This window comes from Martes martes, assembly GCF_963455335.1.
Source record: "Martes martes genome assembly, chromosome: 7".
Taxonomy (NCBI): Eukaryota; Metazoa; Chordata; class Mammalia; order Carnivora; family Mustelidae; genus Martes; species Martes martes.
In genome coordinates this window covers 143,249,771-143,264,868 of record NC_137894.1, presented here as the reverse complement: position 1 = coordinate 143,264,868, position 15,098 = coordinate 143,249,771, and the positions used below count along the sequence as shown (strand labels likewise).

Here is a 15,098-nt window from a genome sequence, read left to right as displayed (position 1 = left end):
TGGGGGCAGAAGGGGACGTGAGCCTGGGCCCCCGAGCGGCGCCGCCCCGGGACCCAGCACCGCGGACGGCGGGGCGCGGCGCGTCCCGGGCGCAGAGGGAGGCACTCGGCAAAGTTCGGAGCGCGGGCCGCCAGCCTGCCGCCCACCCTCCCCTCGCGGCCGCGAGGTCGGGACCGGGTCCCCCCGGCAGGAGGCCCGGCGCCCCCTCCCGCTCCGCTCCAGGCGCGGCCCCCAGAGGGCGCAGCGCACCCCGCGAGCGAGCGTCCTCGGCGTCCCGGACTCCGGCTCGGGGCGCCCGCCGCCGCCTCCCTCTCGGGGCCCGGCCGCGCGTACCGCGGGTGCCGCCGCGCACAGGGGGGAGCCGCGGCCGCCCATGGCCTGCGCGCGGGCGCTTCGGGCGGCGCGGGCTCTCCGGGGTCGCCGCGGCTACGTGATCCGGCCCGGGGGGGCCCCCATGGTCCGGCCGGCCGCTCCGAAGTTGGCGGCGCCGGCGAGTGCGGGAGAGCGCGCGGCGGCGGCGGCGGCGGCGGCGGCGGGAGTGCCGGGGAGCCGAGGGCGGGGCAGGGTGGGGGCGGGGCTCCGGGGGCGGGGCCGGGGGAGCCGGGCTCCGGGAAGGCCGGCCCGCCCCGCCCAAGCCCGGCGCTCGGCGGTGCGTGGGGGAGGGGGCCCTGCTCGACGCGCGGCCCCTCCCACTCCCAGGACCCCAACCTGTTAGGCGAGTCCCAGCCGGAGGGAGGGGCGCCGGAGGGCCTCCGGGAGGTAGCCGGGGCACTGGCGCGCATGCGCTTCCCTGCTCCTCTCCCGGGACAGTGGGGTCCGCGCGTCCCCGGGGACGCACCGACCAGCGCCTCACTTTACGCAGGGACACTGAGGCGGCAGAGAGAAAGGTCTTGCCCAAGGTCGCACAGCTAGGGAGGACGAGGAAGGAGCGGGACCCCGACCCCGACTCCCCCTCGCTTTTTCCCGCAAATCCCGCGCGCTCCGCGGGTCGCGGGCCACCCTTGGGGTCCAACAATCGCACGTAGGTGCTCGTCGCCGCGGGGTGCGCCTCGGAACGTGCAGCGCCTGCGTCCGAGTCGCTGCTTCCCGGCGAGTCTGCAAGGGGCACGCGTACGGGGCAGCCTCGCGTGGGCAGGAAAGTGGGTGTGCGCGCTGCGCGCCCGGGAGGCCGGAGGCGGCGGCGCGGCGGGCCCGGGGGATGCGCGCGGGACCTGTTGTCACCGGCCTGGCAGATGGGACTCAGCTCCGGAATTAATTGCCTGTTTGTCTCCGGCTGAGAGGTCGCCCCCCTTCTCGGCGACCGGTTGCTCCCGCTCCAGCCCGGCCCGAAGAGGCGCGGCTCTCGGAGGCGCAGGCCGCTCGGGGTCCAGGCTCGGGGTCAGCCCGACTGCCCGGGTCCGGCTCGCAGGGCGCGGCCGCGAGCTTCCCGTGGCGCGAGCGCCCCCTGCCGCCCGCCGCGCTCTCCGTCCCGCGGCTCCGGACAGACCCCGCGCCGCGCGTCCCGGCAGACGGTCCGGGGCCCAGCGAGGGCCCAGCCAGAGAAGGGGCGGCGGGCGGGCGGCGGTCCGGTCGGAGACCCCGGACCGCGGCTCCCCGCGCACGCAAACCCTCACGCAGTTCGGACTGCTCCTCGACTGGCCTGCGCCCCCAATTACGTCTTGCCCCGCACCCTTTTACTTGGAATGTCCTCCCCGTCCACGCACGCACTCCCCCAAAATGAACCGTGGCTCGTAACACCTCCCCGCCCTGCTTTCCGGGTCACTTCTAGTCCGCCACGTGGTGGGGTGCGGGGAATAAAGTGGGCAGGGGCTCCCCACTCTGTCTCGGCCGTCCCGCGGCCTCCAGCCCCTTCCCCCCACCCCAGCCGGGGGCCGGAAGCTCGGGCCGTCTCCTACCTCGTCTCAGCCGCGGGGGGGAAACGGGCGTCAGCCCCGTCCGCGTCTGGGTGCCGCGGGGCAGTCCCCGCGCCGCCTCGCCTTCAGACAGCACCGGTCCCCGCCCTTCAGTTCGTCTGGGACACACGCGCGCGCACACGCACGGGCCCGCGGCGTGCGGCTCTGAGCCACGCGCACACCCCGCACAGGCGCCCGCAGAAACGCCCTGTCGCCGACGCCCGGGCCGGTCTCGCCCGCAACTTCGGCGGGTCCGCACCGCCGCCGCGCTCGGGGAAGCGCACGTACGCACCCCCCACCCCCGCGCTCCGGGAGCCCGCACACAGCCGCGCAGGTGCACACAGCCGACCTGGAGTCACCTCGGGGACCCCGGGTCTGCCGCGAGACCCCTGGCCCCCGGCAAGGCGCGCAGTGGGACCGGAGTCTCCGCGCCAGCTGACCGCCTCGTCTCCCCAACACAGCCTCGGGGGAGAGCGAGACGCGGGCAGCGCTAACGGGGAAAGTGTGGCCGCGGGTGCCTAGCGCGGCCTGCGGGACGCCGCCGGACCTGCTGCCTCCTCCCCGGCGCCGCCTCCTCGGCCGCGGGGGCCGCGTGCGGCAAAGTGGCGGGACAGCGCCTCCGCCGCCCGCGGGTCCCGCCGCTCGGCCCTCACCTTGGCTCGCCGCCGCAGGAGGTGGCTGGTGAAGCCCAGGATGATCTCCGAGTCCAGACAGAGCGCCCCCATCTCCAGCAGGCTGGGCGCCTTGCGGGGCGCGCCGCGGGGCGGCTCGGGCGGCCCGGGCAGCGCCATGGAGGAGCGGAGCGCGGGGAGCGGCCAGGAGCTCCTCCCGCCGCCGCCGCCGCCGCCTCCCCGCTCGCGCGCTCACTGGCCGCGCGCCCGCCGCCGCCGCCGCCGCCGCGCCCCGCACCGCGCAGGGCCGCCCGTCAGGCCCCCAGTCCTCCGCGGTCCGCGCCCGCGGCCCCCGCGCTTGCGCCGCGCCGCGCGCCCCCGCGCTCCGGCCCCGCCCGCCCGCGCCGACAGCGCCCCCTCCGCCGGGCCGACGAGCCAGACGCCCGGCCGTGCGGGCCGGGGGAGGAGGAGGGGCGCAGGGAACAGAAGGCCCCGCTGCTGTGCGGCGGGGGGCGGCGGGGCAGCGGGGCCCGGCCTGGGTGGGCCCCTGCCGGGCGCCCGGCCCGCGAGCTCAGGGCTGGGGGAGGCGGCGCTGAGCAGGACTGCCGGAAACCTCTGTGGACAGGGGACACGTCTCCGCTCTTCCCCTCTCGAGTCCGTCCCGAGGAGTCCCAGTCCCTGGAGACGCGTAGGGAGCCCAGCGGCTTTGTGCTCCCCACTCTGGCCATGCCCCGGAACGCCCCTGTCTAGGGTGGCCGCACGGAAGCCCGCATCCCAAGCCCCAGCCTCGGCCTGTGGACAGAACCCCAATTCCGCCGCCACGAGCAGCTTCTCTGCCCCTACCAGACTCCTCTGGCCGCTCCGGTGACTCCCCGCGGGCTGGAAGATTCCTGCTGGTCGCCTGGCCCGGCCAAATTATGGTCGGAGCTGGGGATGGCTCAGGGGTAGATCTGCCCAGATAACAAGGCCAAGCCATGCTCCTATTGTGTGCGGTCCCCAGGAGGAGCGGACAGACAGAAGGGGTCGGCGGGACACCTGCTTGGGGGTGGGGGGCATTGGGCAGACAAGGTTGCCTACATAACCTGGGTCCCTGGGGAAGGTCTTCAAGCGTTAAGGGGAGGCGGTGTCCAGAACAGTGCTAGGAGGGTGGGCCTTGAACAGGACCTGGAAGGTGAGCACCAATGGGGGAAAGACTGGAGAGCCTTCGGGGCTGGGGGTCAGCATGCCAGCCCTTCCAGAAGCCCTACTATGCAGATGGCAGGACCCAACAGCTTGGCTAGGGTGCTACCACTGGGCCAGCCAGGCCATCCCCTCAGCCCCATGGAAGGACCATGGACTCTTCCCACCCCCCAAATCCCCTGAGGCCCAGGAGACCCTGGTGCTCCCCAGGTTACTCCCCTGACCCCCACAGATGGCCACTGAAGGACACAGTTTCCACCTGACTGCACCCAACAGACACACGGTCAACACCTTATCTGTGGGCCACAAGGCCAGCGACAGCCAGCACCCTGCCCCGACCCAGGCTTCAGGTCAGGGGAGACACCCCAGGAGGAGCTGTCCCCTCTCCACCCCCATGGCCACCCTGGGCCTGGGACAGAGATCAGGACAAGCTGTAAGAGGGGCCTGAGTCCCCCACCCCCAGCTCCCCATCTCCAGCCCCCTCCTCTGGGCTCCTAAGGTCTGGATTTAGGGGGCACTGAGCTCCAACAGGCCACCCTGGGGACCTCCCACCTTCCCCCCTCCCCCCACAGGCAGGTACTGGGGAGAACTGTCCTGCCGCCCCTTCTAAGACCCCAAGCCTGGGGGTGGGGTCCCTCCAGTGGACCCAGCTCTTCTGGGAGGAGGCTGCCCGCCATCTCAGTGGATTGATTAAAGTCATCGTGTAGATTTTTTTTTTAACGTTTAATTTCCCAAGCACGCGGCGCGGGTCAGAACTGTCCCAGGGGAAATCTAGGCCAAGGGGGCACAACAGAAACCCCCTGCAATCGCGCGGACTTCCGACGGGATTAATTGCTAGACTGAGCTTCCGATCTATTTCAGGGAGGCAGGAGGACACTGGGCTGGAGTGGCCAGATTCCGGCATCAGGTGTGGGGAGCCCTGAGCCCAGCATACCAGCATCTCCCCAGGACTGCAGGGACAGTGGGAGCCCTTCCTGCCCCCCTCTACTCACAGACTAGTCCCTCCCGGGCCCAACGCCCTGTGGTGGCCTCCAGCTCAACCCCACGGCAGCCTTGAAAAGAAGGGGCCAGTCCTCTCGGTCAGCAATGGGAGGGCTGGGCAGCCCCTGGCACCCTGACGCGCCCCACGGTGCACCCGGGAGAACCAGCGGTCTCTGCAGTGGAGGAAAACTGGACCCGAAGCCTAACACTTGACCCGCAGTGACAGCGCAGGCAGGTCAAAACCCAGGGCTCTTAGAAAGGAGCCCCAGACACACTGTAGGGCAGGGTCGGGTTTATCTTTCTAGAGATTTGTACCGCTAAAGGCCTGGACCCTTTGGGGAAGAGTCATTGCCTCCGAGAAGAGGAGACGGTGCAGGCAGGGAGAAGCTTACACTTACCCGTCACGTCCCTCCGCGCGGTTTTACCTCCTGCGGGACCGTAACCGTGGCTGTGAGTATCTAATAAAGAGACAGGGAAGCGTCAGAGGGCCTGAGGTCAGATGATCTGAGGGGCGCGCCCTAGAGATGCACTCATCTCCTCCAAGAGCGGGAGAGAAGGAAATTTCCCCCTCGTCTCAAGGGGGCCTCGGGACTCACCCACGCTTCCCAGTCGGCTCCCCAGGCTCCCCTCGGCACCCCTGCTGAGGCTGGGCTGGTGTCTGCAGTGGAGGAAGGATGCCCCGGGAGAGCAGCCAGGGGCGACCGCCCAGCCGAGTCCACGAGGGAAGCCCCTCAGCCCTGAGGGCGCCTTCAGGTTGGGAGAAGGCCGCTTGGCCCAGCCCCCCTTCCGGGCGCCCGCGCGCTGGCAGGGAGGCAGGCCGCTCTGCGGGCGTCAGCTGTGGACCACACTCCGCGTTACCCCCTCGACCTCTTCTGTGATCCCTGTCTTGAAGCGAGGAAACAGGCACCGAGTGGCAAAGAAACCTGCCAGAATGTGTCCCAGGCCAGGCCCCCATGATCAAGAACCTTATGTCCTGCTGCCCCTTTGCCCCCTTCGCCCCCCAGGGCCTGGCCTACTTGGCCTCCGGAGTGCCGCTGCGGAGGCGCCCAATGGACGGGGCCCTCCCCAGAGAGCTGCCAGCCGGGGGCAGGTGCAGGAGCCCAAGGCGGTCAGCCCCACAGTGTTGTGCGGGATCAGGGTCTGTCAGGTAGAGAGGGAGACTGGCAGTCCGGCCAGCTGCCTGAAGAACGGGGACCCCCACTGTGCCAGCCCCATTGCCCCTCCTGCTGTGTCCCGCCCCTGCCTGGCACCCCGGGGCCAGGAGGGGCCCCAGCCCCAGGGCACTCAGAGCGCGGCAGGCGCTATGGCTTCAGCACCTCGGCCAGCGCCCGCAGAGGGGCGGAGCCGCTCCAGGGCCCCACCGACCTCGCCTCGGCGCGGTGGGGGTGGGCTCCAGGAAGGGGGACCCGCTGCGGGGGAGGGGTTCTCCATCATTCATTTGCTCACTCACTCGGTGCAATCAACCTAGAGTCGGCCTTGACTCCTGATTGCCCTCACCGCCCCCACGTCCTATGCACCAGGACCTCCAGTTCCCGCTACCTTGGCAGCATGTCCAGAGTCAAACCCCACTTTCCACCGCCTGCGTCTGCCAACATCCTATCCTGCAGCAGCCCCCATCAGGGGAGCCTTTAAGAAGGTGGGTGAGACCACACCACCTCTCTGCTCAAAAGTCCAGCTTCCCACCTCTTTCCCTGTGAGCCCTTGTGTCCCGCAAGCCCTCACCGACCTCCTCACTGCTCCTAAACTCAGGGCCCACCGACGCTGGGGTGACTGCAGGGGTGCTGCTCCCCACACAGCCACAGGGCTCTCTCTCTCCCACTTCAGGAGTCTTTGGGTAGGTCCCTCAGCAAAGCCTTTCCTGCCCCCCACACCTGCAACTCTAGCCCCTCCCAACATCTCCGGGACTTGTGTGCTCTCCTTTTCCTCCTTAGCTCCCATGGTGAATTACTACAAATGTTTCCTCTCTGTCTTGTTCATTGTCCATCGGCCCCATTAGAATATCAGCGGTCCCCCACGTCCCTGACACACAGTAGATACCGCCTGACATCTACTGAAGAAATAAAGGCATAAGCGAATCCCGGGTACGGTGTTTGTGGCCAATTCCCATGTGAATTCCCATTGCAGAAAGGCTCCTGTCTCCCCATCCCTCACCTTGGCCCAGCCCCCCGGACCCCCGGTTGGGATCTCTGCCCCCCTCCTCGCTGCCCCATACTGACTCCTCCTCCCCCACCCCACTATCCCTGGGATGACTTGACCAGGCCCACCCAGCAGCCCTCTCCAGCTCAGCCAGGGTGACGACCCTGATGACACTTTCGGGCCCAGATGGAAGCATTCCTGATCTGAGCCTTCCCATAGCCGCACCAAGTGGCCCCCAAAGCCCACAACCAGTGCCCTCACTGTGACAACGGAGCACTGGCCCTCCCACCCAGCCTGCCAGGGCTCCCAGCCCCTAGTAGAAATCTGAGCCAGAAATGACTGTCCCTCAGCCAGCTTGGACCTCCTCCTCTCCGGGCTCAGCCCCCTCTCCCTCCTACTCTCATGCCCCCAGCAGCCAAACCCTGCAGCTCTGTCCTTTTCGTCTGGACTTCTCCCGCAGAGCCGGCCAACTCCGCCTTCAGGTCGCATCAGATGCCCTCTCTTCCAGGAAAGCTCCCAGCCCCAGACAGCTCCCGTCTCCAAGGCCTAATACTCCCACTGCACCGGCCGTGTGCCCGCGCCCTTGCAGAGCAGGAATTAGACTCGTGTCTGGGCACCCGGAGCCCTGCTCAGGCCAAGCATTGACAGGTAGCAGAAGCAGACGCCCGCCTCCCCGGACCCCAGGCTCCCCGGGGTCACAGAAGAGGCAGGCCTGGGGAGCCACACCGCCGCCTCTAGGACGGGGCACTGCCGCCTGCGGCCAGCAGATGGCACATCTTGGCCACAGTCTCCGGTGGAGGGAAAGGTAAGACAACACCTGTTTTGAAATTTCAAATCAACACCAAGAACCAAATGAAGATACTTATGCAGATAGGGAAACTGAGGCCTGAGAGAGGCGGGGCTTGCGCTAGACCCCTGAGGGTGAGGAGTGCGCTAAGACGCCCTGTGGCCTCACGAGCCTCCTCTCAGGGCCTCCTGGGTTCCTCCCACCGCACCCCCCAGGCTTCAGCCCGCCTGTCCCACACCGCTGACTCCCTTCTCCCCTGGCGCTCCTGCTCTCTCTCCCTCCGGGGACAGGCAATGACGGGCGGAGGCACACGTGGGGGTGGGAGTCCTGGAAAATGCAGGGCAGAATGGGCCTCACTGCCCCCCAGGAGCTCATCCAAAACGCTGCCAACACCTCTCCAGGGGAGGGGCGGGGTGCGGCACAGCTCTGGGACCCAGGCTGGGCACAAAGGCGGCCTCGTGAATGTAAGCTCTGGGTGTGCCCGTGTGCGCGTGTATCATAGTTTTAGCAAGAGTGCACAGCACTGGCAAGAACAGTGTGAACTGAATGACTGGGGGGGGGGGCTCTGAGGGAGCCACTCCCTCCCTCCAGACCTGGGGCCCCTGTACCACCGACCACGGTTGCCATGGTTGCAGGGGGGTGGGATGCGGTGGGCAGGGGAAGAGGAGAGGGTATCGGGCCCGGAGCCCAGAACTTAAGCACAGACGCAATCCAGAGAACGGTGAGGAAGCACTTGGAAAACAGAAACACAGCAACAGCAATAAAACTCCAGAGAAGGGTTGGAGGCCAAAGTCCAGAAGATCTCACGGAAAGCAGAGGAAAGAGACGAGGAGGAGGGAAACAATGACGGGATTAGAGCCACGAGTGCGACGTCCAAATAATAGGACGAGAGAACAGACGAAGTCGGAGTGAGGAAATAATAACTTAAAAAAAAACAAACAAACAGCAATGCAAGAACCGAGGACTAGGGATCTCCCACGCCCGGCACAATAAAGGCGGGCAGGGGCAGGAGTCATGCGTCCAGCCAGAAGCACGTTGGCATCCGCCGCCGTCCCAGCAGGAACCCCTGGGAAGCTGGGAGATGAGCAAAGTCTGCAGCCCTCAGAGGGAAGTGACTCTATACCGGGAACTCGGCACATGGCCTGGCCTGGCCCGGCCCATCACCATCACCCAGCAGGAAAGTACCATAAAGACAGACAACTTGACCTTTGATTTTTTTTTCCCTTTCTCAAAGTTCCTGGCAGACGGACTCCCCCCAGACAAGGAACTGAACCAAGGAAGGAGAGGCTGGGGGAGGAAGGAAATGGGACCTCAACCCAGAAGGGGACAAAGGACATCTCGGAGCAGTGGTGACAGGAGGTTAAGGGTGTCAGCGGGTCCTGCGGGGTGCAGAGGGGAGCCGGTGCTCAGAGCACATTAAGGGGAGGCCCTCGGGGAATGAGCAAGGGAGGGAAGGAAGGAAAGAAAAAAATAAATTATTTACTGTATTTGAACACATTAGGAAACATTTAAACTTCAAAGGTTTAAACATCAAAGAGCATGGAGTTACTCACAATTACATAGAAAACTATGCAAATTTTTTAAACGAGGTAATTATTTTTTCAAAAAATCCAGAAGCGGAACCAGAACACATCAGAGTACAATCGTGGTGAACACAGTACGCCAGCATGGGGCGGGAAAACAGAAGGCAAGAGGCTCCTGTGTTTCTCCACAAGCCTCATAATTACTATTTGACGTCTTAAATTATATATGTGTTTACATTTCAGTTTTCAAAAAATGATTTGTTTAATTCAGAAAGGTAGATAAAAGGAAAAATATACTTCCGAATAATCGTAAGAAAACCCCAATGGGAATTACAAGGAGAACGACTGACCTGTACCCATCGCCATGCTGTCGGTCCGAGCCCAAGCGGCTCCAAGGGAAAATTAAATCCTCACACACGCTAGTGTAAAACAAGGAGAAAGACGAAATAAGCCCAACTTAGCAAAATGCATGAGCAAATGGTGCTTTGGCCACGGGTGTCATTCCCAAGACCCCGTTCCTGCCTGGGGCGGATTCCAGTAAGATTCCGTCTGCAGCACAGGGAAGGCTGGTGGGTGAGTCTCAGGGCAGGAGAGAAGTTACCCAGAGTGTCCCTTGGCGGGGGATGGAGATGGCTCGGCCCCGAGAGGCCACCGGGGAGCCCCTCCCAAAGTCAGACGCTTTGGGCGGCACTTCTGCTGCCCCTGGGCCGTCAGGGAGATCATGTCTCTGTGTGAGGTGCCGCCCCTGGACAGAGGTGACGGAGGACCACAGGTGCCACCCTGAGCACGTGGTACATCTGAGCCCCTGGGGGTGGCCAGGACCCGATGTCAGGAGATGGCCTAGTGGCAATTGAGGGCCTGATGTATGTCTGTAACGACCGTGGCACACCTTGGGGACAGCCAGAACTGTCCCCCAGAAAGGAATGCTCTGGGAGCATAGCAGCAGTCCACAAGTGGAGGCTTGAGCTCCTGCCGTCCTTGGGGTCCCAAGGAGAAGGGGAACTTTCACTTGGGGCCAAGACAGAGTGACAGGGATCAGAGTCACACTCCCACCAGAAACAACTTTAAAATGAGCCCAATATACAAAGGAGCAGTGCACAGACGCTGGACACCAGGCGGGGGAGGAAAGTGGCCGCACGAGCCGGGCAACAAAGGAGGGGAGCCCCGCCATCGCCCCAGCTTGCAGCCTGGAGAGAGGGAGCCGATGGTGCGGCACGGGAGGGCGCGCCCGGGAGGAGGTCAAGGGGGTGGCTGGACAGACACAGGGTTGCAGTTGTCAGTATGGAGAAGCCAAGCTCGCTCGGGTCTGTGGTGTCACAGAGAAGAGAATGTGGCTCTGGGGATCTGCCGGGGCGTCCCCGTGAGTCCTCAGCCGACTGCGGACCGATGCCCGAAGGAAAGCAAACCCCACTCCCACCGAAGGCCGGAGAAGGGACCACCTGCAAGGAGATGAGGGGAAGCCTGTGGGCGCTTCAAACCCTGCCAGGAGCTAAAACAAGCACAGGCACACCCTTGCCCTTAGCAGCATCACTCACGTGGCCAAAAGGTGGAAGCAGCCCCAATTTCCATCGCTGGGTGAAGCGATAAGCAAACTGTGGTCCACCCATACAATGGAACATTGCTCAGCTCTAAAAAAGGGGGGGCAGGAAATTCTGACACCTGTTGCAACATTCTTGAACCTTAAGGACACTATACTAAGTGAAATAAGCCAGTCACAAAAGGACAAATAGTGTATGGTTCCCTTGGTATGAGGTACTTAGAGGCATCACGTCACATCTATAAAGACACTAAGTAGAAAGGGAGCATGGCGGGAGGGGAGTTAGTGTTTAATGGGGCAGAGTTTTAGTTTGGGAAGATGAAATGTTGAGATCGATGCTGGTGGCACAACACTGTGAATGTACTTAATGCTACTGAACAGTACACTTAAAAATGGTTAAAATGGTAAATTTTACATTACGTATATTTTCCCAGTTTATCTTAAAAATACATGCTGGGAACAGTGTGTGCTCCCATCCATCAGAAGGAATCAGCCTTCACAAGACAGGGGGTACATACTCCTTGCTGGGGAAAACTTTACCCTAGAATAAAGGTGAAACTGATCCTAATAGATCCTAATAAAGGGGTCGTCGACAGGATCAGACACAATTGGCTTCACCATGTCCCGGAACAAAGCTCACACACACTTATAGGATACAGAATTGTGCAGCATGTAACAATATAAAGTTCACAATGTGTCAATCAATCAAAAATTACTAGGCATACAAAGAAGCAGAAAGTCACACAACAGAGAGAAAAACCAATCTATAGAAGCAGATCCCAAAATGACACAGACGCTAACATTAACAGACAAGAACATTAAAACCATTTTTGTATTTATATTTCAATATGTTCAGGAAGATCCCAGGATGCTCAGATACATTAAGTAGAGCCATGAAACTATACAATGGACCCATATAACTTCCCTAGATAGAAAATATAATGTCCAGGATGGAGATTACACTCATGGAATTCATTGCAAACTGGCCGCTGCAGAAGAAGTCAGAGTCTAGGGTGCCTGGGTGGCTCAGTGGGTTAAGCCTCTGCCTTTGGCTCAGGTCATGATCTCAGGGTCCTGGGATCGAGTCCCACATCAGGCTCTCTGCTCAGCAGGGAGCCTGCTTCCCCTCCTTCTCTCTGTGCCTGCCTCTCTGCCTACTTGTGATCTCTGTCAAATAAATAAAATCTTAAAATAAAAAAAGAAGAAGAAGCAGCCAGAGTCTAGGTAGAAACAGAAATCATCCAAAATGAAAGAGAAAACAAAATACTATAAACAATGAACAAAGTCCAAGTGGCCTGACACACACCACCTTAAGAAACTAGAAAAGCTGAGCAAAGAAACCCAAAAGGAGGAGAAGGGAAAAAACCAAGATCAGAGTGGAAATCAAATAGAACACGAAAGATAACAGAGGAAGTCAAACAAGCCAAAATCTGGTTCTTTCAGAAGATCAGTGAATGAAGGAATGCATGGATGAATGAACAAATCAACCTCTAACCAAGGCGACCAGAACACGAGAGAGAAAACAGAAGGCACCAATATCAGGAATGGGAGAGGAGGCAGTGCCACAGACCCTACAGATATCAAAAGGATGATAATGGGGTATCATGCAAAAGTTCATAATCTGACAACGTAAACAAACAAATTCCTGGGAAGATACAGATGGCAGAAACTTACCTGAGCAGGAACAGGTAACCGGAATATTAGAGATACTGAATTTGCGTTAAGCATCTCCCAACAAAGCAAGCTCTGGGGACAGGGAAGTGGAGAAGGGAGGAGGGAATGACAAGGGACTGAATGACTCCTGACCAGTGGCAGATGCGCCACTGCCTTGACTCTGGCGAGGGCTTCGTGGGCATGCACACATGTCCCAAGTCGTCAGACTGTACACTTTGAAGGCGTACATCAATTACACCCCATAAAGGGGGAGAAATGAAGAGAAGGATGGCTGCCAAGACAGGAGGGCTGGCTGTGTGCCCCTCCACCCCACACTGGATGCTCAGTGAGCCCGCAGCAGCCAGACCCAGGCCCATGGCCGCAGGGACTGGTCTGTTACCCGTGGGGCTCACCAAGTCGCCGAGGGTGTGGAGAAGGTAAGAAGCCACCGTCTGTCCTCCCCCTTCTCTGCCCTCAGATGCTGCACAGCTAGCTAGACGTACACTTTGGGGGCCTGGTCCAAACCCCAGCGGGTGGCCTGTGGGGTAGGAGCTGGGACTCACAGACAGGCTCTGCTTGGGGGCTCCCACTCCCTGGGGCTGTCGTGGCCCGGGACAGCTCCAAAAGCTACAGGTTCAGGGGCTGTCTCCCCTTTTTCCACCCCATTTCTCTGGAGGAGGTCTCCTACTTATGATGGCTGTTCTCAGCCTCGGGCCTCTGACCTCAGCAGGGATGCCGACTCCTGGGCCTATCCTAGCCCTCCCGGCCTGACTCAGAATACTGGTTTAGCTACTTTGACAGAGACGAGAATAACCAAGGCTTGAACAAGACAGGGCTTTATTTCTCTGCGGAAGAGGCTGGTCAGCGGTGCAAGGAGCCAGGGTGGTGCGTCTCCCGAGCTGGTCCCAGGTAGAGCAACCCACTGTGTGACAGCTTGCTCAGCTGTCCGGGGCAGGGGTTCTCCGTGAGACCAAGAGACTCCCAGAAAGTCCTAGGCAAACTGGGATGGTTCTGTGGGCATTGTCCAGGGAGGCTCTGCTGTCCCCATGGCCACCGTCTGCGTAGCCAGAGCAGGCTCGGGACCCGAGGCCGGGTTCTGCCAGGAAAAGGGAAAGAGGACGCAGGGACAGAGGGTCCAGTCTGAAATGGTAGCTGCCTCATCTGTCGCCTCGCTCTGGGCAGAGCTGCCCGCTAAGCCGCCCCGGGGGCCATGTGTGCAGCTAATATGTGGGGCTTCCGTTATTAAAAAGAACGAATACTGGGACTCAACGTAGGAGCTGCCTGTGTTCTTGGAGGCCTCAGGGACCGAGGGGGCCAACTGTGAGACCCCAGCTCGTTGCCACCTGTGTCCCCCCCCCCCATACAAACCCACCCATCACGAGGGAATGCCAGTCCCGGAGTAAGCACGCGCTCAGTTCCTCATCAGCGCCCCGGGAGTCTGGCTGCACCGTCTCGTGGGCCTTCCCGCAAGTCCCGCGAGCTGGGTACCACCCCCGCCTCTTTGCAGGAGGAAGAGATAACACTGAGAGGCAGGGTGCCTGGCCAAGGTCACTTGCTGGTGGGCCACAGAGCTGGGATCTGAAGCCACACACCCGGGGACTCAGTCTGAGTCAGGATCGGGGAGCAGAAGAGGTTCCTCCGTCACTCCAACTTTGGCCCAGCCCATGGCCAGAACCCCCTGCCGGACACAGGTGGCAGCTGGCCCGGGGACCCGTATGGGGCGAGACTGCGAGCAGGCCTGCTCTCCGCAGCCAGGGTCTGGGATGCAGCAGCTTTCAGCCGAAGGGAGGGTGTATGGCCCAGGGCCCGGCTCAGGGAGGTGGGAGAGGGTTTGCAGGGTCCCAGAGGGGTCCCTCCCTGCTAAGAGAGGATCGGTGCCAGCAGGGGGGCTTGCTGGGGAACCACAGCGCCGGGTCAGGGCTGAGGTGAGGCCCAGGCCCCACCCACAACCATCCTTACTTCCACTCCTCTGGGATCAGAAGGCAGAGAGGAACCACAGTGAGGTCTGGGGAAGAAAGGCCAGCCAGCCCCGGACACGGTGAAGCTTTGAACACACTTTTATTTTCATCAGTCTGTAATGTCTATGCCCACCCTGTACAAAATGATTTGGGGCTACAGAATGGGGAGCACCCCATCCCACCCCCACCCCCAGCCTCAGCAGGGGAGCCCGTCTCATTTGAGCTAAGCAGAAGGCCCAGGGAGAACACTGTAGAATTAAGGATCCCCAATTGGCTGTGGCGGTCAGGGGGCAGCACGGCTGCTGAGCGCCTCTGGGCTCCTCGGAGCTTGGTGGCCCCAGAGCAGTTTGTGGGGCAAAAGCCGAAGGTGCTGGCTGGAGGGTGGACCGCCTCCCAGGAACACAGCCTCCTCCTTGGACCGGGTACCCAGGGCTCCCACAGCCTCCTGCAGCCAACAGCCCCCCACTTACTGCTCCTGTCCTCACATCAACGCCCCACACCCATATGCAGGTGGGGCTCCGCCAGAGAAGGCGACTTGCCTAAGGCCACCAAGTGGGGCATTGCCTTGTGGACCTCAAAGCCAGACCGGTCGGACCTGCCCTGTAGCTCCCCTCAGCGCTGGGGGTAGAAAGGAGGGACCCGAAGGACACCGCCCCCTTCTCCCCAGAGGGTGCGGCCAGACCAGCCGGTCAGTCTCATCCCCCCCGCCAGGCTCAGCCCTTCCGGTGCCGGCTGCCCCCAGGGCTCTGCCGCCAGGACCTGCCACCGACTCTCGCCAGACCTCCCCTCCCACCTGGCCCTGGAACCCCAGGCCGCCACCCCGGTTCTGCGGCGTCTCCCC

At 62.2% G+C, this 15,098-nt stretch overlaps 1 protein-coding gene across 2 annotated transcripts in view; it reads right to left on the bottom strand.

The window, feature by feature from the left end:
- Positions 1 to 375, bottom strand: part of KIF26A (kinesin family member 26A) — a gene marked incomplete at its 5' end in the record, with an annotated part of 38,226 nt that extends 37,851 nt beyond the window's left edge. For both annotated transcript variants that reach the window (XM_080808455.1, XM_080808456.1), the window contains one exon: positions 334 to 375. In XM_080808455.1, the coding sequence (XP_080664581.1) occupies positions 334 to 375 (42 nt within the window). The remainder of the gene's footprint in view (positions 1 to 333) is intronic.
- Positions 376 to 15,098: the final 14,723 nt, after the last annotated feature.